Source organism: Salmo salar, chromosome 07 (assembly GCF_965601325.2).
Source record: "Salmo salar chromosome 07, fSalSal1, whole genome shotgun sequence".
Lineage (NCBI taxonomy): Eukaryota > Metazoa > Chordata > Actinopteri > Salmoniformes > Salmonidae > Salmo > Salmo salar.
Genome location: NC_138297.1, coordinates 62542367 through 62564689, shown reverse-complemented (window position 1 = coordinate 62564689; position 22323 = coordinate 62542367). Strand labels below are relative to the sequence as shown.

General features: G+C 44.2%; 2 protein-coding genes across 6 annotated transcripts in view; both read left to right on the top strand.

The window, feature by feature from the left end:
* The first annotated feature begins 429 nt into the window (after positions 1 to 429).
* LOC123743790 (uncharacterized) lies at positions 430 to 14906 on the top strand. Of its 5 annotated transcripts, none has more exons than XM_045722359.2 (4): positions 430 to 974; positions 2304 to 2430; positions 2851 to 2907; positions 7155 to 14906. In XM_045722359.2, exons 2-4 carry the CDS (start codon positions 2424 to 2426, stop codon positions 8114 to 8116), a joined length of 1026 nt encoding a protein of 341 aa, XP_045578315.2. In that variant the 5' UTR covers positions 430 to 974; positions 2304 to 2423; the 3' UTR covers positions 8117 to 14906. The 5 variants fall into 5 exon arrangements, 3 of the variants coding, with proteins under 3 accessions (XP_045578315.2, XP_045578313.2, XP_045578314.2); XR_006770688.2 differs by lacking the exons at positions 430 to 974; positions 2304 to 2430; positions 2851 to 2907 and adding an exon at positions 4930 to 5222 and having other exon boundaries at positions 7155 to 8210; positions 8510 to 8593; positions 8727 to 14906; XR_006770687.2 differs by lacking the exons at positions 430 to 974; positions 2304 to 2430; positions 2851 to 2907 and adding an exon at positions 4930 to 5222 and having other exon boundaries at positions 7155 to 8210; positions 8510 to 14906.
* Positions 14907 to 15212: 306 nt separating this feature from the next.
* LOC106609682 (NUAK family SNF1-like kinase 1) overlaps positions 15213 to 22323 on the top strand; it is a 29479-nt gene continuing 22368 nt past the window's right edge. Inside the window, exon 1 of the mRNA XM_045722353.2 lies at positions 15213 to 15985. Within this exon, the coding sequence (XP_045578309.2) occupies positions 15677 to 15985 (309 nt within the window). The 5' untranslated portion in view covers positions 15213 to 15676. The remainder of the gene's footprint in view (positions 15986 to 22323) is intronic.

The window sequence follows — 22323 nt, the reverse complement described above, 5'->3', positions numbered from 1 at the left end:
ACATGTGTTTTTCTGTATTTTTTTCTGTTATTCTGTCTCTCACTGTTCATATAAATCTACCATTAAAATTATAGACTGATCATTTCTTTGTCAGTGGGCAAATGTACAAAATTAGCAGGGGATCAAATACTTTTTTCCCTCACTGTATTGATAGAGAAGATGTGTCAGCGGTATTTTGCGACGGGGGAACACTGACTGGATCAAGAGTACCCCCCCTACCCTCCAATTCTCCCTAGTAAGTGGTTCCTTCCAAGGTGCACCACGGAGCAAAGACATGCTAGATAGTCTAGCGCAGGGATTGGCCCTCCTTTTGAAGGCCCTCAACTCCCCCCCCCCCCCCCCCCCCCCCCCCCCATTTTTTGTTTTAATTGTCGGGGTCTCAAGTTAACTCAAGTGGCGAGTTAGAATAGTACAAAACACAAGATGCCATTCTGTAGTTTGGTTGAGCATCAACAGTTTTTCTGTTGTTATCTCCGTCACTGATAGTCACTCATTTAGCCCATGTCAGCTAACATTTTTTAGACTGGTAAATTAGTCTAGCGGCTAGTTATCTAAACCTGTAGTAGTCATAGTCCCTGTTAGTGAGCATTTCTCCTTTGCCAAGATAATCCATCCATCTGACAGGTGTGGTACATCAAGAAGCTGATTAAATGGCATCATCATTACACAGGTGCACTTTGTGCTGGGGACAATAAAAGGCCACTCTAAAATGTGCATTTTTGTCACACAACACAATGCCACAGATGTCTCAAGTTTTGAGGGAGCGTGCCACTGGCATGCTGATTGCAGGAGTGTCCACCAGAGCTGTTGCCAAATAATTTCATGTTAATTTCTCTACCATAAGCTGCCTCCAATGTCGGTTTAGAGAATTTGGCAGTACGTCCAACCGGCCTCACAACCGCAGACCACGTGTAACCACGCCAGCCCAGGACCTCCACATCCGGCTTCTTCCCCTACAGGATCGTCTGGGGTGGGTGGGTATTGAGGAGTATTTCTGTCTGTAATAAAGCCCTTTTGGGTGGAAAAACTAATTGGCTGGGCCTGGCTCCCCAGTGGGTGGGCCTGTCTGCCAAGGGGGTTGGCCTATGCCCTCAAAGGCCCACCCATGGCTGCACCCATGCCCAGTCATGTGAAATCCATAGAATATGGCCTAATTAATTTATTTCAATTGATTGAATTCCTTATATGAACTGTAACTAAAATCGTTGAAATTGTTGCATGTTGCGTTTATATTTTTGTTTAGCATGGCGGCTGGCAAGGTTGCTAGACTTTAGAAATTACTAAAATAGCTTTAATTATTAGGTTATTTAAGCAATAAGGCCCGAGGGGATGAGTTATATGGCCAATATACCATGGATAAGATTTGTTCTTAAGCACGATGCAACGCGGTGTCTGGATACCGCCCTAAGCCGTGGTAGATTGGCCATATACCACAAACTCCCAAGGTGACTTGTTGCTATTATGAACTGGTTACCAATGTAATAAGACCAGTTAATAGTCGTTTTTTGTCATACCCATTGTATACGGTCTGATATACCATGGCTTTCAGCCAATCAGAATTCAGGACTCGAACCACCCGGTTTATAATGTCTGATACACCACAGCTTTCAGCCAATCACTATCCAGGACCCAAACTACTCGGTTTATAAGATACTATATACCAATGTAGCAGTTGTACTAAACTCCCAAGGCCTACAAGTTCTTAAAGAATCAATGACCATTGAACAGGCAACGAGTTCTGCTTAGATAACCTACGCAGAAAAATATACATATTGCCGTAATGATTATGACTCTAGCTTGCAGGAAAAGGCAGTTTCAGGTGTTAAAAACATGCTTCATTCTCTGGACCATGCCCCCTCGAACCTCACGTACTTCGTGCCCCCTCTAAAATAATGGGTGCATGATGCCCCTGACTCTTACCAATTACTAAACACATTACAACACACACACTGTATTAATGCCAAACAGGACCATGCTAAGCTGAACCAGACATGACTGTCCATGGGAATGAGGGAATATGTTATAGATGTTGTGTATTGTGGGGCCAGAGGTGACTGTAAATCAGGATTAGGTTCACAACACCAGGAGAGTCAAACTAAACAGGTGTGTGTTATCCAGATTGACCACAATGTGGAGGAGTGGGACTTTAACTGTATGCATTAGTCTACTACAATAGAAAGAGGTGTAGACTGGGTATCTGCTTAAATGTTCCTAAAAAGGAGGACATCTTTCATTCTATACATACAGGCTTCTAGACTAATGAATGTTGAGTAAATAAAACTAAACACATGTTTGCTCCTCAGTGTCCCTCTGATTAAGAGGTGTCTGCATGACATCCTACTACAGCAAAAGGAAATCGGCTAGCTGGCCAATGAGGTGGATCTATTACACTAACAAGGATCCTTCCAGTAGGCTACAACAACATGAGAAGTGAGAATGTCTATTGTATATTTCATCCCTCTTTCCTTCCCTGTGTGTGTGTGTGTGTGTGTGTGTGTGTGTGTGTGTGTGTGTCTCTCACTCTCAGCCAGACCCATCAGACATGACTCAACTTTCTTTTTCATTGGTTTAATCTATAAAGGTTACCTTTAAGCATGCCATTTGTTCCCCAGTCACCCTAGTAAACTAAATCAGTGACATACAGTATGTTCTGTATGTCACTGAAGTAATGATGACAATATGTTGCCAGACATTCGCACAACAGGACAAAGCAGCACAACAGGACATTATAGAGAGATAGTCACAACACTCTCCTGTTTCTCTCTCTACTAGATCTCCTAGTATCCTGTGGAGTGAAACGGAAGTCAGTGTTCTGGTAACAGTATTCTCTCTCTCTCTCTCGCACGCTAGCCCGTCCTGTCCGTGAGTGTGACTGTCTTGGGGGCAAAGTCGGGTTCCTTTTGGAAGGTAAAGTGAATAAATCCCTTTTGGAATGCACAGATGTGTGATAAAGCTAGCCAAAATCAAGGTGGACAGCTCAGGGATTCTTGAAAGTCGGAACAATTCTTGTCCAGCAGGAAACTTTATTTTTGTAGTTGAAAAATGTGTATTTTCCTGCATTATTTGAGTAAAACAATGTAGGGGAATTTTATAATATACTGCTCAAAAAAATAAAGGGAACACTTACACATCCTAGATCTGAATGAAAGAAATAATCTTATTAAATACTTTTTTCTTTACATAGTTGAATGTGCTGGCAACAAAATCACACCAAAATAATCAATGGAAATCCAATTTATCAACCCATGGAGGTCTGGATTTGGAGTCACACTCAAAATTAAAGTGGAAAACCACACTACAGGCTGATCCAACTTTGATGTATTGTATTGTGCCTGTATGACCTCCCTACAACACCTGGGCATGCTCCTGATGAGGTGGCGGATGGTCTCCTGAGGGATCTCCTCCCAGACCTGGACTAAAGCATCCGCCAACTCCTGGACAGTCTGTGGTGCAACGTGGCGTTGGTGGATGGAGCGAGACATGATGTCCCAGATGTGCTCAATTGGATTCAAGTCTGGGGAACGGGCGGGCCAGTCCAAAGCATCAATGCCTTCCTCTTGCAGGAACTGCTGACACACTCCAGCCACATGAGGTCTAGCATTGTCTTGCATTAGGAGGAACCCAGGGCCAACCACACCAGCATATGGTCTCACAAGGGGTCTGAGGATCTCATCTCGGTACCTAATGGCAGTCAGGCTACCTTTGGCGAGCACATGGAGGGCTGTGCGGCCCCCCAAAGAAATGCCACCCCACACCATGACTGACCCACCGCCAAACCGGTCATGCTGGAGGATGTTGCAGGCAGCAGAACGTTCTCCACGGCGTCTCCAGACTCTGTCACGTCTGTCACGTGCTCAATGTGAACCTGCTTTCATCTGTGAAGAGCACAGGGCGCCAGTGGCGAATTTGCCAATCTTGGTGTTCTCTGGCAAATGCCAAACGTCCTGCACGGTGTTGGGCTGTAAGCCCAACCCCCACCTGTGGATGTCGGGCCCTCATACCACCCTCATGGAGTCTGTTTCTGACCATTTGAGCAGACACATGCACATTTGTGGCCTGCTGGAGGTCATTTTGCAGGCCTCTGGCAGTGCTTCTCCTGCTCCTCCTTGCACAAAGGCGGAGGTAGCGGTCCTGCTGCTGGGTTGTTGCCCTCCTACGGCCTCCTCCACGTCTCCTGATGTACTGGCCTGTCTCCTGGTAGCGCCTCCATGCTCTGGACACTACGCTGACAGACACAGCAAACCTTCTTGCCACAGCTCGCATTGATGTGCCATCCTGGATGAGCTGCACTACCTGAGCCACTTGTGTGGGTTGTAGACTCCGTCTCATGCTACCACTAGAGTGAAAGCACCGCCAGCATTCAAAAGTGACCAAAACATCAGCCAGGAAGCATAGGAACTGAGAAGTGGTCTGTGGTCCCCGCCTGCAGAACCACTCCTTTATTGGGGGTGTCTTGCTAATTGCCTATAATTTCCACCTGTTGTCTATTCCATTTGCACAACAGCATGTGAAATTTATTGTCAATCAGTGTTGCTTCCTAAGTGGACAGTTTGATTTCACAGAAGTGTGATTGACTTGGAGTTACATTGTGTTGTTTAAGTGTTCCCTTTATTTTTTTGAGCAGTGTATATCCTTCCATTTGTCCAAGAGTATTTCTCATCCATTTTGATCTAATGCTGCTCAAGCAATGATATTCAGTCGACTCCAGATAAGTGCATTTTCTATACCTGCAAACTCTGTGTTAAGTAGATTACAGTGTTTTGTCAGCCCCATTTCAATCGCATGTCTTTATAATTGCTCTTGATAATGGCATTCTCTGGTTTAGTCCCAAGCATACACTAATAATAACACTATTACTCAAACTTTCCTAACGTAGTTATCTATTTCCATTATAATTGGTCTGTAACTTGTATTAAAACCCCCCACCCACATTGTGGCGCTGTGTTGTGTTTATGGGCTCTCCACCCGCTTCTAAAAACAGAAAAATAAAATACGGAAATAAAACGAAGTGTGTTTGTCACCATCGTTCTTTCTTCAACTCTCAGTCGACTGAAACATGTCTAAACTACAGTCGTTTCGTGTGTTTTTAAATGAGCGTTTAACGGCGGTTGCTGTGGATATTTTGGGTGCAGTTGAGCAAACGGTAGCAGAGTACCACGAGGAGAATGATCGGCTACGGAGACTGCTGCGGATCACACCGGAAATACAACTATGTAGGATAGGTTCGTATGTAGATGTAGTGATGGCTAGGTAGATAACGCAATAAATAAACTGTTTAGGTTTTAAGCGATCTGCATTTCAATATGTTTTATTAAAGCTTGGTCGCAAATGGGTCTTCCAAATGGACAATGACCTCAAGCATACTTCCAAAGTTGCGGCAAAATGGCTTAAGGACAACAAAGTCAAGGTATTGGTGTGGCCATCACCAAGCCCTGACCTTAATCCTATAGAACATTTGTGGGTAGAACTGAAAAAGCTTGTGCGAGCAAGGAGGCCTACAAACCTGACTCAGTTACACCAGCTCTGTCAGGAGGAATGGGCCAAAATTCACCCAACTTATTGTGGGAAGCTTGTGGAAGGCTACCCGAAATGTTTGACCCAAGTTAAACCATCTAAAGGCAATGCTACCAAATACTAATTGAGTGTTTGTAAACTTCTGACCCACTGGGAATGTGTTGAAAGAAATAAAAGCTGAAATAAATAATTATCTCTACTATTATTCTGACATTTCACATTCTTAAAATAAACTGGTGATCCTAACTGACCTAAGACAGGGAATCTTTATTAGGATTAAATGTCAGGCATTGTGAAAAACGGAGTTTAAATGTATTTGGCTAAGGTGTATGTAAACTTCCAACTTCAACTGTATATATGAATGGACAAAACCATTGATCACGTAACATCATTCATTCCTATGTGAATACTCAACAGCGCATATGAAGCCAAAAAAGTAGTTTAAGATTTAGTCTCATGGAGACATAACATGAGCAGTTTAAGCTACTCCAGGAAGTGACGTTGCAGGCTAGCTTAGTGCTGCCTCTCATTGAGTAAATAGGTACTGCAGGCTACTTAATTTTTTTTTGCGTGCGATTTAATAATAATTGGTTTAAGGACACACATCTGGTGTATTAAAAGCAATTATTGGTACAATGATTGTCTTAAAAACATTTTTTATTTACACAAAGATTGACCATGAAAATCGCCATTATTCTATTCACTTTAATGTGGGATCCTGTTCTGCTAACAATGCCTGCACTACCGTGGTTGGCCTTGAACTTCCATGGCTTCAATGTGCAGTCGTTCTCCCCTGGGGTGCGTTCAGTTCATGTGCTACGTTGCGGAACGGTTTATACTAAACGACTGGTTTTCCCAAAACTTTCTTGTACGTTCTTGACTGGCTTTGAGATACTTTACTTCCGTTCGGTGGGTGTGCCAGGGTGTGGCTTGAAGCAATGAGTGATGTATTTAAAGGGCAGCGGTACATTTTGAACCCACAACCCAACCCATCCCCGTTTTTCAACTGGTCGCTCAGTATGGTGACGTTTTTGTTCAATTGAGCGGTCTATTATGTTTTAATGTACTGAACGTAGCCCTGGTTAGACCCGATGACGTGTTTCTGCACTTAGCTAGCTAACGTCGCCATGACATCGCCTACAGGCGTGATCGGGGATTTCTTTTGGAGAAGCGGTTTCTACATCTCTTCATACCAAACCATCTTTGCTAATACCGTACATGGAAACAAACATTGTCACAAAAACCAGGAAGTGATTTTGAATTCATAAATTTAAAAGATTATAAACTTTTGAAATAAGTAGCATATTATCTTCAGTTTATTGAGAAGTAATTGATTGTAGATTCTAATTGTTCAATTATTGAATTGGAATTTTTGTTTACTTCATGAATCTACTTAAAGCTAGAGTCCTTAATTGAAACAATAATAAAGCAGGGTTACCCCGCCTCTGTTTTGGTAAAAAGGTGAAGATGAGCCTGGAGAAATGAAACCACTGTCAATAGACCGAGCTATGGCTGCAAGGACTGACCATCAAAACATTTTATGTAGCAACTAAGGATTCTAGTTTTAACTTTGAATTGACCCCAACCCTGATGTCTAAAAGCTGTATAGAGAACCTCTGTTCCTCTCTCCTTTCCTCCAGACTCCCTGCAGCTCTCTTTCACTGTCTCTGAAGAGGAGGTTCTCCGTGAGCAGCAGCACTGTGAGCAGGAGTGGAGCCCTAGTCTGGGGCAGGAGAACCCAGAGCTTCCACAGATTAAAGAGGAACAGGAGGACCTCAGGACCAGTCAGGAGGAAGAGCAGCTTCAAGGGCTGGAGGCTGATATCAAATTTACTCCTTCCTGTGTGAAAAGTGAATGTGATCAGGAGGACCCACTTCAGTCCTTGACTCTACCCCAAACCCAGACTGTGCAGAACAGAGAGAGTGACCCCAAACAACTGGATCTCACACCTTTTGTTACTGTGACCCACCTTAAGGGTCTCTACATTCCCTGTGACCCTCCAGATAATCAGAACAATCCCTCCAGCCAAAGCTCAGCCGTAAGTAGCGACCCAGTGGCACTTGACTGCAGCCCACCATTGGATCTCAGCCCACCATTGGATCTCAGCCCACCATTGGATCCCAGCCCACCATTGGATCCAAGTCCATCAGTGGTGGAACACTGTTTCAAACCCAGCACCACGTCTCGAAAAACTCACCGCTGCCATGACTGTGGTGAATTGTTTGCTCTGAAAGCTGACCTGCAGAGGCATGTGACTCTCTACAAGAAGAGACTCAGTGAATGCAGCTTCTGCAGAATACGCTACAACTCCACCTGTAAACTTAAGGCCCATATCCGCCTCTGTCACAGTGGGAAACCCAACACCTGCCCTGTTTGTGGCAAGACTGTCAAACTCAAAGTGGAGCTGTCCAAGCACATGAAGATTCACACAGGGGAGAAATTTTATTGTGGTGGCGACTGTGGGAAGAGCTTTAATCGCAAGTGGGCCCTAGCCACGCATATACAGATTCACACAGGAGAAAAAACATTTAACTGTGCTGACTGCGGGAAAAGCTTCAATTTGAAGGGGAAACTTAGGAAGCATATACATACTCACACATGAGAGAAATCATTTAGCTGTGGAGACTGTGGGAAAAGCTTCAGCCAGAAGGGGACCCTAACGGCGCATATACGGACTCACACAGGCGAGCTGTGATGTGTGTGGTGAAAGCTTCACTCGAAAGTCTAACTTACTGATCCATGTGAAAAACATCCACAATCATGAAAACTGAAAGAAAACATAAAATTTGGACAAAGAACTATTTAGTCATAAGATGAGAATAAAAAGGCAGGATGGGGACAATACTCTGAGTACACGCTCATAGACTCACATCTATTGGTTGTTGGAGGACGATACGATGATACCTCTCCTAGGGATCTGCTCTCCATGCTTCAGGATTAAAGTTCCTCTGGTCTCTGATCTATTCTATTGGTAACCTGCTGTTTCTCTCCACAGTGCTCTCTGCTACTCTCTGGTCTACATGGAGGGCCGAGCTACTTTACATCTGTCTGGAAGGAGAGATACAGGTCACAGAATGAGGTTTCTAGTCTCAACACTCTCCAAGGCTTTAGAGGAAAATACAAACTTTTCAGGTCATGTGACAAGTGCCTTCTTCTCTGACAGTGGCACTGCTAATTAACTCAGTGATGACACTTCTTCTTTCTCCCCCTAGATGGCACTGTTTGAGATATGATCCCCATCACACCATCTCTGTTGTATGTAAAACTTGTTAGTCATTTGAAATCATTCTTCACAGACCTATGACGTTATAATGTTAAATGAATCAACACTGTTACCCATTAATACTACACATTGAAACAGACACACTGTATTACAGCCAAACGGGACCATGCTTAACTGAACCAGACATGACTGACCTTTCCTGGACTGACCGTAAGGGGATGTCATATATGGTGTGTATTGTGGGGTCAAAGGTGACTGTAAATCAGGATTAGGTTCTTAACGTCTGAGTGGTATACTACGAAGCAAGCTAAATCAACTCAGGGTTTTCTAAAGCTAACCAGCTTCAGTTAGCTTCACATTCCAGCTCAGGTTTCATCAATTAGGGGGAGTGATGAGCTCTACAGCAGAGTCTCACAACTCAATCGCTGGTTGAAAACTGTTTTCTGCCCCTCCCAAAAGATAGAATTTGTAGATAATTGGCCCTCTTTCTGGGACTCACCCACAAACAGGACCAAGCCTGGCCTGTTGAGGAGTGACGCACTCCATCCTAGCTGGAGGGGTGCTCTCATCTTATCTACGAACATAGACAGGGCTCTAACTCCTCTAGCTCCACAATGAAATAGGGTGCAGGCCAGGCAGCAGGCTGTTAGCCAGCCTGCCAGCTTAGTGGAGTCTGCCACTAGCACAGTCAGCGTAGTCAGCTCAGCTTTCCCCATTGAGACCGTGTCTGTGCCTCGATCTAGGTTGGGCAAAATTAAAAATGGCGGTGTTCGCTTTAGCAATCTCACTAGTATAAAGACCTCCATTCCTGCCATTATTGAAAGAGATTGTGATACCTCACATCTCAAAATTGGGTTACTTAATGTTAGATCCCTCACTTCCAAGGCAGTTATAGTCAATGAACTAATCACTGATAATAATCTTGATGTGATTGGCCTGACTGAAACATGGCTTAAGCCTGATGAATTTACTGTGTTAAATGAGGCCTCACCCCCTGGTTACACTAGTGACCATACCCCCGTGCATCCGGCAAAGGCGGAGGTGTTGCTAACATTTACGATAGCAAATTTCAATTTACAAAAAAAAAAACAATGACGTTTTCGTCTTTTGAGCTTCTAGTCATGAAATCTATGCAGCCTACTCACTCACTTTTTATAGCTACTGTTTACAGGCCTCCTGGGCCATATGCAGTGTTCCTCACTGAGTTCCCTGAATTCTTATCGGATCTTGTAGTCATAGCAGATAATATTCAAATTTTTGGTGACTTTAACATTCACATGGAAAAGTCCACAGACCCACTCCAATCATCGACTCAGTGGGTTTTGTCCAACATGTCTCTGGACCTACTCACCGCCACAGTCATACTCTGGACCTAGTTTTGTCCCATGGAATAAATGTTGTGCATCTAAATGTTTTTCCTCATAATCCTGGACTATCGGACCACCATTTTATTACGTTTGCAATTGCAACAAATAATCTGCTCAGACCCCAACCAAGGAGCATTAAAAGTCGTGCTATTAATTCTCAGACAACCCAAAGATTCCTTGATGCCCTTCCAGACTGCCTCTGCCTACCCAAGGACGTCAGAGGACAAAAATCAGTTAACCACCTAACCGAGGAACTCAATTTAACCTTGCGCAATACCCTAGATGCAGTTGCACCCCTAAAAACTAAAAACATCTGTCATAAGAAACTAGCTCCCTGGTATACAGAAAATACACGAGCTCTGAAGCAAGCTTCCAGAAAATTGGAACGGAAATTGCGCCGCACCAAACTGGAGGTCTTCCGACTAGCTTGGAAAGACAGTACCGTGCAGTATCGAAGAGCCCTCACTGCTGCTCGATCATCCTATTTTTCCAACTTAATTGAGGAAAATAAGAACAATCCGAAATTTATTTTTGATACTGTTGCAAAGCTAACTAAAAAGCAGCCTTCGCAAATGGAGGATGGCTTTCACTTCAGCAGTAATACATTTATGAACTTCTTTGAGGAAAAGATCATGATCATTAGAAAGCAAATTACAGACTCCTCTTTAAATCTGGGTATTCCTCCAAAGCTCCATTGTCCTGAGTCTACACAACTCTGCCAGGACCTAGGATCAAGGGAGATACTAAAGTGTTTTAGGACTATATCTCTTGACGCAATGATGAAAATAATCATGGCCTCCAAACCCTCAAGCTGCATACTGGACCCTATTCCAACTAAACTACTGAAAGAGCTGCTTCCTGTGCTTGGCCCTCCTATGTTGAACATAATAAACGGCTCTCTATCCACCGGATGTGTACCAAGCTCACTAAAAGTGGCAGTAATAAAGCCTCTCTTGAAAAAGCCGAATCTTGATCCAGAAATTATAAAAAACTATCGACCTATATCGAATCTTCCATTCCTCTCAAAAATGTTAGAAAAAGCTGTTGCACAGCAACTCACTGCCTTCCTGAAGACAAACAATGTATACGAAACGCTTCAGTCTGGTTTTAGACCCCATCATAGCTCTGAGACTGCACTTGTGAAGGTGGTAAATGACCTTTTAATGACGTCAGACCGAGGCTCTGCATCTGTCCTCGTGCTCCTAGATCTTAGTGCCGCTTTTGATACCATCGATCACCACATTCTTTTGGAGAGATTGGAAACCCAAATTGGTCTACATGGACAAGTTCTGGCCTGGTTTAGATCTTATCTGTCGGAAAGATATCAGTTTGTCTCTGTGAATGGTTTGTCTTCTGACAAATCAATTGTAAATTTCGGTGTTCCTCAAGGTTCCGTTTTAGGACCACTATTGTTTTCACTATATATTTTACCTCTTGGGGATGTCATTCGAAAACATAATGTTAAATTTCACTGCTATGCGGACGACACACAGCTGTACATTTCAATGAAACATGGTGAAGCCCCAAAATTGTCCTCGCTAGAAGCCTGTGTTTCAGACATAAAGAAGTGGATGGCTGCAAACTTTCTACTTTTAAACTCGGACAAAACAGAGATGCTTGTTCTAGGTCCCAAGAAACAAAGAGATCTTCTGTTGAATCTGACAATTAATCTGGATGGTTGTACAGTCGTCTCAAATAAAACTGTGAAGGACCTCGGCGTTACTCTGGACCCTGATCTCTCTTTTGAAGAACATATCAAGACTGTTTCAAGGACAGCTTTTTTCCATCTACGTAACATTGCAAAAATCAGAAATTTTCTGTCCAAAAATGACGAAGAAAAATTAATCCTTGCTTTTGTTACTTCTAGGCTGGACTACTGCAATGCTCTACTTTCTGGCTACCCGGATAAAGCACTAAATAAACTTCAGTTAGTGCTAAATACGGCTGCTAGAATCCTGACTAGAACCCAAAAATTTGATCATATTACTCCAGTGCTAGCCTCCCTACACTGGCTTCCTGTTAAGGCAAGGGCTGATTTCAAGGTTTTACTGCTAACCTACAAAGCATTACATGGGCTTGCTCCTACTTATCTTTCCGATTTGGTCCTGCCCTACATACCTACACGTACGCTACGGTCACAAGACGCAGGCCTCCTAATTGTCCCTAGAATTTCTAAGCAAACGGCTGGAGGTAGGGCTTTCTCCTATAGAGCTCCATTTTTATGGAATGGTCTGCCTACCAATGTGAGAGACGCAGACTCAGTCTCAACCTTTAAGTCTTTACTGAAGACTTATCTCTTCAGTAGGTCCTATGATTAAGTATAGTCTGGCCCAGGAGTGTGAAGGTGAACGGAAAGGCTGGAGCAACGAACCGCCCTTGCTGTCTCTGCCTTGCCGGTTCCCCTCTTTCCACTGGGATTCTCTGCCTCTAACCCTTTTACAGGGGCTGAGTCACTGGCCTACTGGTGTTCTTCAATGCCGTCCATGGGAGGGGTGCGTCACTTGAGTGGGTTGAGTCACTGACGTGGTCTTCCTGTCTGGGTTGGCGCCCCCCCCCCTTGGGTTGTGCCATGGCGGAGATCGTTGTGGGCTATACTCGGCCTTGTCTTAGGACGGTAAGTTGGTGGTTGGAGACATCCCTCTAGTGGTGTGGGGGCTGTGCTTTGGCAAAGTGGGTGGGGTTATATCCTGCCTGTTTGGCCCTGTCCGGGGGTATCATCGGGTGGGGCCACAGTGTCTTCTGATCCCTCCTGTCTCAGCCTCCAGTATTTATACTGCAGTAGTTTATGTGTCGGGGGGCTAGGGTCAGTCTGTTACATCTGGAGTATTTCTCTTGTCTTATCCGGTGTCCTGTGTGTATTTAAATATGCTCTCTCTAATTCTCTCTTTCTCTCTTTCTGTCTTTCTCTCGGAGGACCTGAGCCCTAGGACCATGCCTCAGGACTACCTGGTATGATGACTCCTTGCTGTCCCCAGTCCACCTGGCCGTGCTGCTGCTCCAGTTTCAACTGTTCTGCCTGCGGCTATGGAACCCTGACCTGTTCACTGGACGTGCTTGTTGCACCCTCGACAACTACTATGATTATTATTATTTGACCATGCTGGTCATTTATGAACATTTTAACATTTTAACATCTTGACTATGTTCTGTTATAATATCCACCCTGCACAGCCAGAAGAGGACTGGCCACCCCTCATAGCCTGGTTCCTCTCTAGGTTTCTTCCTAGGTTTTTGGCCTTTCTAGGGAGTTTTTCCTAGGGAGTTTTTCCTAGCCACCGTGCTTCTTTCACATGCTTTGCTTGCTGTTTGGGGTTTTAGGCTGGGTTTCTGTACAGCACTTTGAGAATATCAGCTGATGTACGAAGGGCTATATAAAAATAAATTTGATTTGATTTGAAATTTGATCAATACTATGACAGTGGATATTGCTTGTCCGCCTGCCGCTAACTCTAGCAGGCTTGTAGCTGCGCTTCCACGTCACACATGGTTAGTCGAACGCCAAACTCTTCGTTGAGACAATGCTGAAAAATCAACCCATGTGCAAGTCAGTGCCACAGTTTCATTTGTGAAGAAATCAAAATGAAAGAAAATTTATTTTTACAAATTCAGCAGACTATGGTGTGAAATAGGCTTTTAGAAGTGCTGTCTTTATTTGATTACTTAATTAATTAATGCCGTCTTTGGTGTGCTTATCGCTCCTTATTCTATGTGTGGAACAGCTTGTTGTGTTGTGACCTCTGACCCTGTCAATTTGACTGTTAAACTCATGGGTACACTAGCAATGGCTGGCAGTCTTGACTTGAATAGGAACTACCATCTATGGTTGGTTGTGGCTGTCAGTTTGTCTTTTGCACATTTCTAAATACAATAGTGTGAAAAAACATAGTTTGGTAAGCAAATGCTGTTGTTACTTTTTGCTTTATTTGTTTTCATTTGAAATTGTCAAAATTAAGTAAGGTACTGAATTGTAACCCAGAAATGATTTGATATTGAGATAAAAACAGCTGCATTAGACCTTTAAATGCTCTCCAAAGGAGGACATATTGTCATTCTATTCATAAAGGCTACTAGCCTAATGAATAAATAAAGGTAAACCTATGTTTGTGCATCAGTGTCCCTCTGCCGAAGAGATGTCAGTATGACATCTTACTATAGCAAAATGACATTGGCTAAGGCTAGCTGGCCAGTCAAGTGGATCTATTACACTAACAAGGATCCTATCAGTAGGGTACAACAACATGAGAAGTGAGAATGTATATTGTATTTCTAATCTCTCTCTCTCATTCCCTTCCTGTGTGGGTGGGTGTAAATGATTTCTCTAGGGACTACAGGAGGGCCTGGTTTACCATTAGGTAGTCTGAGCACCCATAGGCACACCATGTTCAAGAGGAGTGTCACCATGTTAAGTAATTACACACATCGCCTGCTACAGAGCTATAGGACAAACCAAGGTCGCCTCATCTCAAGGTTGGAATGCATTTACTGGAGAATTCTACAGAGAATTGACTAATATTGTCACGCCCTGACCTGAGAGAGAGGGTTTGTTTCTCTATGTGGTTAGGTTAGGGTGTGGGGTGGGCATTCTATGTTTTTGTATTTCTTTGTGTTGGGCATAGTATGGTTCCTAACCAGAGGCAGCTGTCTATCGTTGTCTCTGATTAGGAACCATACTTAGGCAGCCTGTTTTTCCTGTGGGTTTTGTGGGTAGTTGCTTTCTGTTTAGTTTGACGGAACTGTTGGCTGTCATTTTGTTTATTTTGTCTAGTGTTCGTTTTCATTAAAAAATAACGATGAGCACTCAACACGCTGCGCCTTGGTCTCCTCTATATGACGCCAGTTACAAATATAACCCTTTATCAAAATAAGAGCAGGGCTAGTAATACATTCATACTTTTCTAACATTGTCTTTTGCTCCAAGTTTGCTTGTTCTTTCAACAGGCAAAGCCAGCACAGTGTACAATACTTGCTTTTAGCCCATGTCTCTCTTTCTAATAATACACACAAAAGGCAATCATGGAAAGGGGACAGTATGGGTCTAGACCCCACCCCCCTCCTGCCGCTACTGGCTCCAGCTCCTTACACCTCTCTGACAAAAAGAAACAGCGAAAGGGAGAGAGGGCGTATGAAAGAGAGTCGATGAGAAACAAACCCGAACAGCTCTGTGTGTCACACTCGAATACATCGCATCCACAGGTATGACCTAGGCGCGGATCGTCGCTGTCAAGACAAGCGCAACAAATCGGAGAGAGCAATTACGCATGGTTCTGATAGAGAATGAATGCGAAGCTGTATCCAACAATTCCAAAACGCCCGGTTGGTCTCATTTTGCTACCATTAAAGCGTCAATAGGATTACCATAAGGGAGCGACCAAAACGGAGCACAGTAGAAACGTCTTTACAATTGAGGAATAAGAGATTTTGCTCCAATGATTGAATAATTTACTTTTAATCAAAACACAAATATTTGTATATATTTGGAGGTGTATTTCCAAGGACACATACATTAAAGCACGGATAGCCGTCATTAGGTCCACTTGGATTTGATCATATTGACACTTTATTAGTTATCCTGATGGAAACTGCTTCAAAAGCTCGTCGACTATCCAATGTGTCCACGGCATCTAACGTGTCCAATGTGTCCGCGTCCAGCGCTGGGACTGAGGTAGGACAGAGCGATGTGCAGATTTGGGGGGACAGACCTTTACCTGTCGACTACCTTGGTGACGTCTCGATCCTGGATGACGGAAGATGGTCGAACTCTAGCGTGAAGAAACATCACCACAAGCACAACCTGAAGCACCGCTACGAACTGCTGGAGACACTGGGGAAAGGGACATACGGCAAAGTGAAGAAAGCCATCGAGAGACAATCCGGCAAAGTGGTGAGTTTTAGACTCACTTTTAGACTCAGCGCCAATAAAACGAGTGTGACATTTGGAACTTTGTGTGTTACAACAAATTAATAACACCAGTATAATGTAGGTTGTGATGTAAGAACATCAAAACACAGCGTCTGGCAACTGAATATAGTGACATTTTGGTGTTTCATTGATAAATATTCATAAACACTCCCATGTGCATGGTGTGTCAATCAGAAATCAATTGAGAATTCCCTGATGATGTTATGTGGGATTTCAGCTTTCCAATTTAAATTCAGAAATGAGCCGATTTAATGTGGTTTTATGGCCATAATTACACACTTGGCTTCAGGAGACAAAATCGGTTGTATTGCCTCAGAGGTCACACTGCTTATACAAGATGAGTCAAAGGTCAGTTTAAAAATACATTGGGGCCCATGTAGCTACATGTAGTTTCCATTTATAACATGTGTTTTCAGTGTTACCAGACCTCAGAAGAATGAGTCTCTTGTCTAATTCTGTTGACTTTAACTTGTGAGTTTTGATGAGCTGAGATGCATGAGTAAAAATGAAAGTTTTGTCCCAATGAACATGAACTGACAAATCCATGTAATAATCCACCTTGAACCACCTTCCCTGTAGCCATGACATGTGAATTATAGGGATATTTCAGGTATTTTGTTGACTAGTACTAAAATAGGTCTAGTGGGTTATTCAACCTCTGTACTGTGTGAAGAGACAGTAGGAGGGGGAGAGAGAGCAGAGAGAGAGAGAGCGATACTGAGGGTATTATTTGACCTCTGGTCACCCCCTGGCTGGGCAACTAGAACTTTCCAAGTGTGAGGTATGCAGGAGGAAAGTAGACAGTCTGGTGTGTGTGTTTCCTCGTTCTGACTAACACCTAGGTGTGAAGGAAGCAGAGGCTCTTGGAGAGGTTACGTGTGGGGTACACACACACAACCCCACATATATATACATACACGCCGAGAGCTTCTCACTTGGTCGCTGAATTGATGAGGTACCTAATGACGAGAGAGAGAGAGAGATTCTCACTGGTTATCCTGTAAAGCCAGGAAGCGCAGACCCCACATAGCCTCCAATACATTACCCTTCTGTGTGTGGGCTCTGTCAGGCATAGAAATGCCTCCCTGTCCATGTCTAGGAGGTCTGGAGACATGCCTGTTTCAGGACACCCTGCTTACTAGACAGAGAGAGAGGATGAGCCAGTGAGTGAACACACACTCACACAGACAATACAAACAGAAGTCTGGATGGAATAGTTTGGGGATTTTTAGGCCGCGGTGACTCATTGAGATTAGCTGCTATAAAACCACCAGCATAGCGTACAGTCTCCTGGCTGCTACCATGCAAGAGTCTTCAGTCTCCTGGCTGCTACCATGCAAGAGTGTTCAGTCTCCTGGCTGCTACCATGCAAGAGTCTTCAGTCTCCTGGCTGCTACCATGCAAGAGTGTTCAGTCTCCTGGCTGCTACCATGCAAGAGTGTTCAGTCTCCTGGCTGCTACCATGCAAGAGTGTTCAGTCTCCTGGCTGCTACCATGCAAGAGTCTTCAGTCTCCTGGCTGCTACCATGCAAGAGTCTTCAGTCTCCTGGCTGCTACCGTACAAGAGTCTTCAGTCTCCTGGCTGTTACCGTACAAGAGTCTTCAGTCTCCTGGCTGCTACCGTACAAGAGTGTTCAGTCTCCTGGCTGCTACCGTACAAGAGTCTTCAGTCTCCTGGCTGCTACCGTACAAGAGCATTCAGTCTCCTGGCTGCTACCATGCAAGAGTGTTCAGTCTCCTGGCTGCTACCATGCAAGAGTATTCAGTCTCCTGGCTGCTACCATGCAGAGTGTTCAGTCTCCTGGCTGCTACCATGCAAGAGTGTTCAGTCTCCTGGCTGCTACCATACAAGAGTGTTCAGTCTCCTGGCTGCTACCATGCAAGAGTGTTCAGTCTCCTGGCTGCTACCATGCAAGAGTGTTCAGTCTCCTGGCTGCTACCATGCAAGAGTCTTCAGTCTCCTGTCTGCTACCATGCAAGAGTCTTCAGTCTCCTGGCTGCTACCATACAAGAGTCTTCAGTCTGCTGGATGCTACCGTAAAATAGAAGTCAGTCTCCTGGCTGCTACTGTAAAAGAGCAATCAGTCTCCTGGCTGTTACTGTAAAAGAGAAATCAGTCTCCTGGTTGCTACCGTAAAAGAGCATTCAGTCTTCTGGCTTCTACCATACAACAGCATTCAGTCTCCTGCCTGCTACCATGCAAGATCGTTCAGTCTCCTCGCTGCTACCATAAAAGGGCATTCAGTCTCCTGGCTGCTACCATACAACAGAGTTCACTCTCCTGGCTGCTACCGTAAAAGAGCATTCCGTCTCCTGGTTGCTACTGTAAAATAGCATTCAGTCTCCTGGCTGCTACCGTAAAAATAACATCCAGTCTCCTGGCTGCTACCGTAAAATAATATCCAGTCTCCTGGCTGCTACCGTAAAATAACATTCAGTCTCCTTGCTGCTACTGTAAAATAACATCCAGTCTCCTGGCTGCTACTGTAAAATAACATTCAGTCTCCTGGCTGCTACTGTAAAATAACATTCAGTCTCCTGGCTGCTACCGTACAAGAGCATTCAGTCTCCTTGCTGCTACCGTAAAATAACATTCAGTCTCCTGGCTGCTACTGTAAAATAACATTCAGTCTCCTGGCTGCTACCGCACAAGAGCATTCAGTCTCCTGGCTGCTACCGTACAAGAGCATTCAGTCTCCTGGCTGCTACCGTACAAGAGCATTCAGTCTCCTGGCTGCTACTGTAAAATAACATCCAGTCTCCTGGCTGCTACCGTACAAGAGCTTTCAGTCTCCTGGCTGCTACCGTACAAGAGCATTCAGTCTCCTGGCTGCTACTGTAAAATAACATCCAGTCTCCTGGCTGCTACCGTAAAATAACATTCAGTCTCCTGGCTGCTACTGTAACATAACATTCAGTCTCCTTGCTGCTACCGTAAAATAACATTCAGTCTCCTGGCTGCTACTGTAAAATAACATTCAGTCTCCTGGCTGCTACTGTAAAATAACATTCAGTCTCCTGGCTGCTACTGTAAAATAACATTCAGTCTCCTGGCTGCTACCGTACAAGAGCATTCAGTCTCCTGGCTGCTACCGTAAAATAACATTCAGTCTCCTTGCTGCTACCGTAAAATAACATTCAGTCTCCTGGCTGCTACTGTAAAATAACATTCAGTCTCCTGGCTGCTACCGTACAAGAGCATTCAGTCTCTTGGCTTCTACCGTACAAGAGCATTCAGTCTCCTGGCTGCTACCGTACAAGAGCATTCAGTCTCCTGGCTGCTACCGTACAAGAGCATTCAGTCTCCTGGCTGCTACTGTAAAATAACATCCATTCTCCTGGCTGCTACCGTACAAGAGCATTCAGTCTCCTGGCTGCTATCGTACAAGAGCATTCAGTCTCCTGGCTGCTACTGTAAAATAACATTCAGTCTCCTGGCTGCTACCGTACAAGAGCATTCAGTCTCCTGGCTGCTACCGTACAAGAGCATTCAGTCTCCTGGCTGCTACCGTACAAGAGCATTCAGTCTCCTGGCTGCTACCGTACAAGAGCATTCAGTCTCCTGGCTGCTACCATGCAAGAGTCTTCAGTCTCCTGGCAGCTACCGTAAAATAACATTCATTGGGACTCTGAGTCAGTCAATCATGATACACATAGTTGAGTCGACATGTGTGTGTCTGATCTGTCTCTCTCACTGACTGACTGAACGTTTGTGTTCCCACCCTGAACCTTTTTTCCCAAAAGAGACATAAAACACAGTCATATGGTGGAGGGTTGAGAGAGCCTTTAGATTGAATGTTATGTAATTATGCAGCTTTCCCTGGCCTGGCCTGGCCTGGTCTGGTCTGGTAATGTTGTTATCAAGGCAGTGAGAGGAGCAGGTTGACAGGGTCAGCCAAGCAGCAGGAAGGGAACACTTCTATGTTGACCTGTCAGGGTGTGTAAGTGTGTGTGAGTGTGTGTAAGTGTGTGTGAGTGCCTGTGTTCTGCGCCAGCTTCTCTGAATAGATTGGTATTTCAGAGACAGGTCTAAGGAGAGAGAGAGAGAGAGAGAGAGACAGAGATAAGAGGGGGGGGGGGGGGGTACCAGCTGGGCTAGTCTGGTGTATACATCACAATAAACCCCCAGTAGCATCTCTCCTCTCCAGCTGGGTTAGTCTGGTGTATACATCACAATAAACCCCCAGTAGCATCTCTCCTCTCCAGCTGGGCTAGTCTGGTGTATACATCACAATAAACCCCCAGTAGCATCTCTCCTCTCCAGCTGGGTTAGTCTGGTGTATACATCACAATAAACCCCCAGTAGCATCTCTCCTATCCAGCTGGGCTAGTCTGGTGTATACATCACAATAAACCCCCAGTAGCATCTCTCCTCTCCAGCTGGGTTAGTCTGGTGTATACATCACAATAAACCCCCAGTAGCATCTCTCCTCTCCAGCTGGCTAGTCTGGTGTATACATCACAATAAACCCCCAGTAGCATCTCTCCAGCTGGGTTAGTCTGGTGTATACATCACAATAAACCCCCAGTAGCATCTCTCCTCTCCAGCTGGGTTAGTCTGGTGTATACATCACAATAAACCCCCAGTAGCATCTCTCCTCTCCAGCTGGGCTAGTCTGGTGTGTACATCACAATAAACCCCCAGTAGCATCTCTCATCTCCAGCTGGGCTAGTCTGGTGTATACATCACAATAAACCCCCAGTAGCATCTCTCCTCTCCAGCTGGGCTAGTCTGGTGTATACATCACAATAAACCCCCAGTAGCATCTCTCCAGCTGGGCTAGTCTGGTGTATACATCACAATAAACCCCCAGTAGCATCTCTCCAGCAGTGTTAGTCTGGTGTATACATCACAATAAACCCCCAGTAGCATCTCTCCGCTTATCATTCTCATCAACCCTGTGTTTAACATTATCTGTAATGACCATGCTGTGAATAGCAGCACCTGCTATGGTGAGCCTCCTTTCCACTCCACTGCACTGATGCAGGGCATACCCTTTCCCTAATTTCTTCATCAACCAGTCTGCCTGTAAACCAACACATCTGGTTTCTACCACAGACAAAGTCCTGGTTTGTATCTGTGACAGCTCTTCTTCTCTTATAGCTCGAGGCTAAAGAGCACACATGAACACACACACACACACACACACCACTGAGCCCAGTCGCCAGCTGTTGTATGGCCCAAACGGTGGTTGTGACTAACGATCCATAACCCTGGGCTGGAGGGGTAAGGGTGTGTCCGTCCTGTCTACCCAGCTGTACAGTAGGCAGGGATCACCATTCACTATCACCACAATAGACTATTCATGAGTTCAGAGTTGCGTCCCAAATGGCACCCTTCGGTCCAGAGTAGGGCACTATGTAGGGAATAGGGTGCCATTTGGGACATATACTAGACTTTGACTGTAGTTAAGGAAGGACTTAGAACCTATTCAATATAGTTCTGTTCTCTGTATTTCCTTTAATAAATTATAATATGCAACTGTAACCACATTCTACACTCTGTTTATAACCCATAAACATTTAAAAAAATATATATATTTAATTGGACACTTAACCATAACACATGATTTGTTACCATAACACATGATTTGTTACTATATTACATGATTTGTAACCATAACACATGATTTGTTACTATATTACATGATTTGTAACCATAACACATGATTTGTTACCATATTACATGATTTGTTACTATATTACATGATTTGTTTGGCAGCATGAATGAAGGATGCTTTGTTGCGAAATAGGAAGCCAATTCTAGATTTAACTTTGGATTGGAGATGTTTGATGTGAGTCTGGAAGGAGAGCTTACAGTCTAACCAGACACCTAGGTATTTATAGTTGTCCACATATTCTAAGTAAGAACCGTCCAGAGTAGTGATGCTGGACGGGCGGGCAGGTGCGGGCAGCGATTGGTTGAAGAGCATGCATTTAGTTTTACTTGTATTTAAGAGCAGTTGGAGGTCACGGAAGGAGAGTTGTATGGCATTGAAGCTCGTCTGAAGGGTTGTTAACACAGTGTCCAAAGAAGGGCCAGAAGTATACAGAATGGTGCCGTCTGCGTAGAGGTGGATCAGAGACTCACCAGCAGCAAGAGCGACATCATTGATGTTACTATATTACATGATTTGTAACCATAATACATGATTTGTTACTATATTACATGATTTGTAACCGTAATACATGATTTGTTACTATATTACATGATTTGTAACCATAATACATGATTTGTTACTATATTACATGATTTGTAACCGTAATACATGATTTGTTACTATATTACATGATTTGTA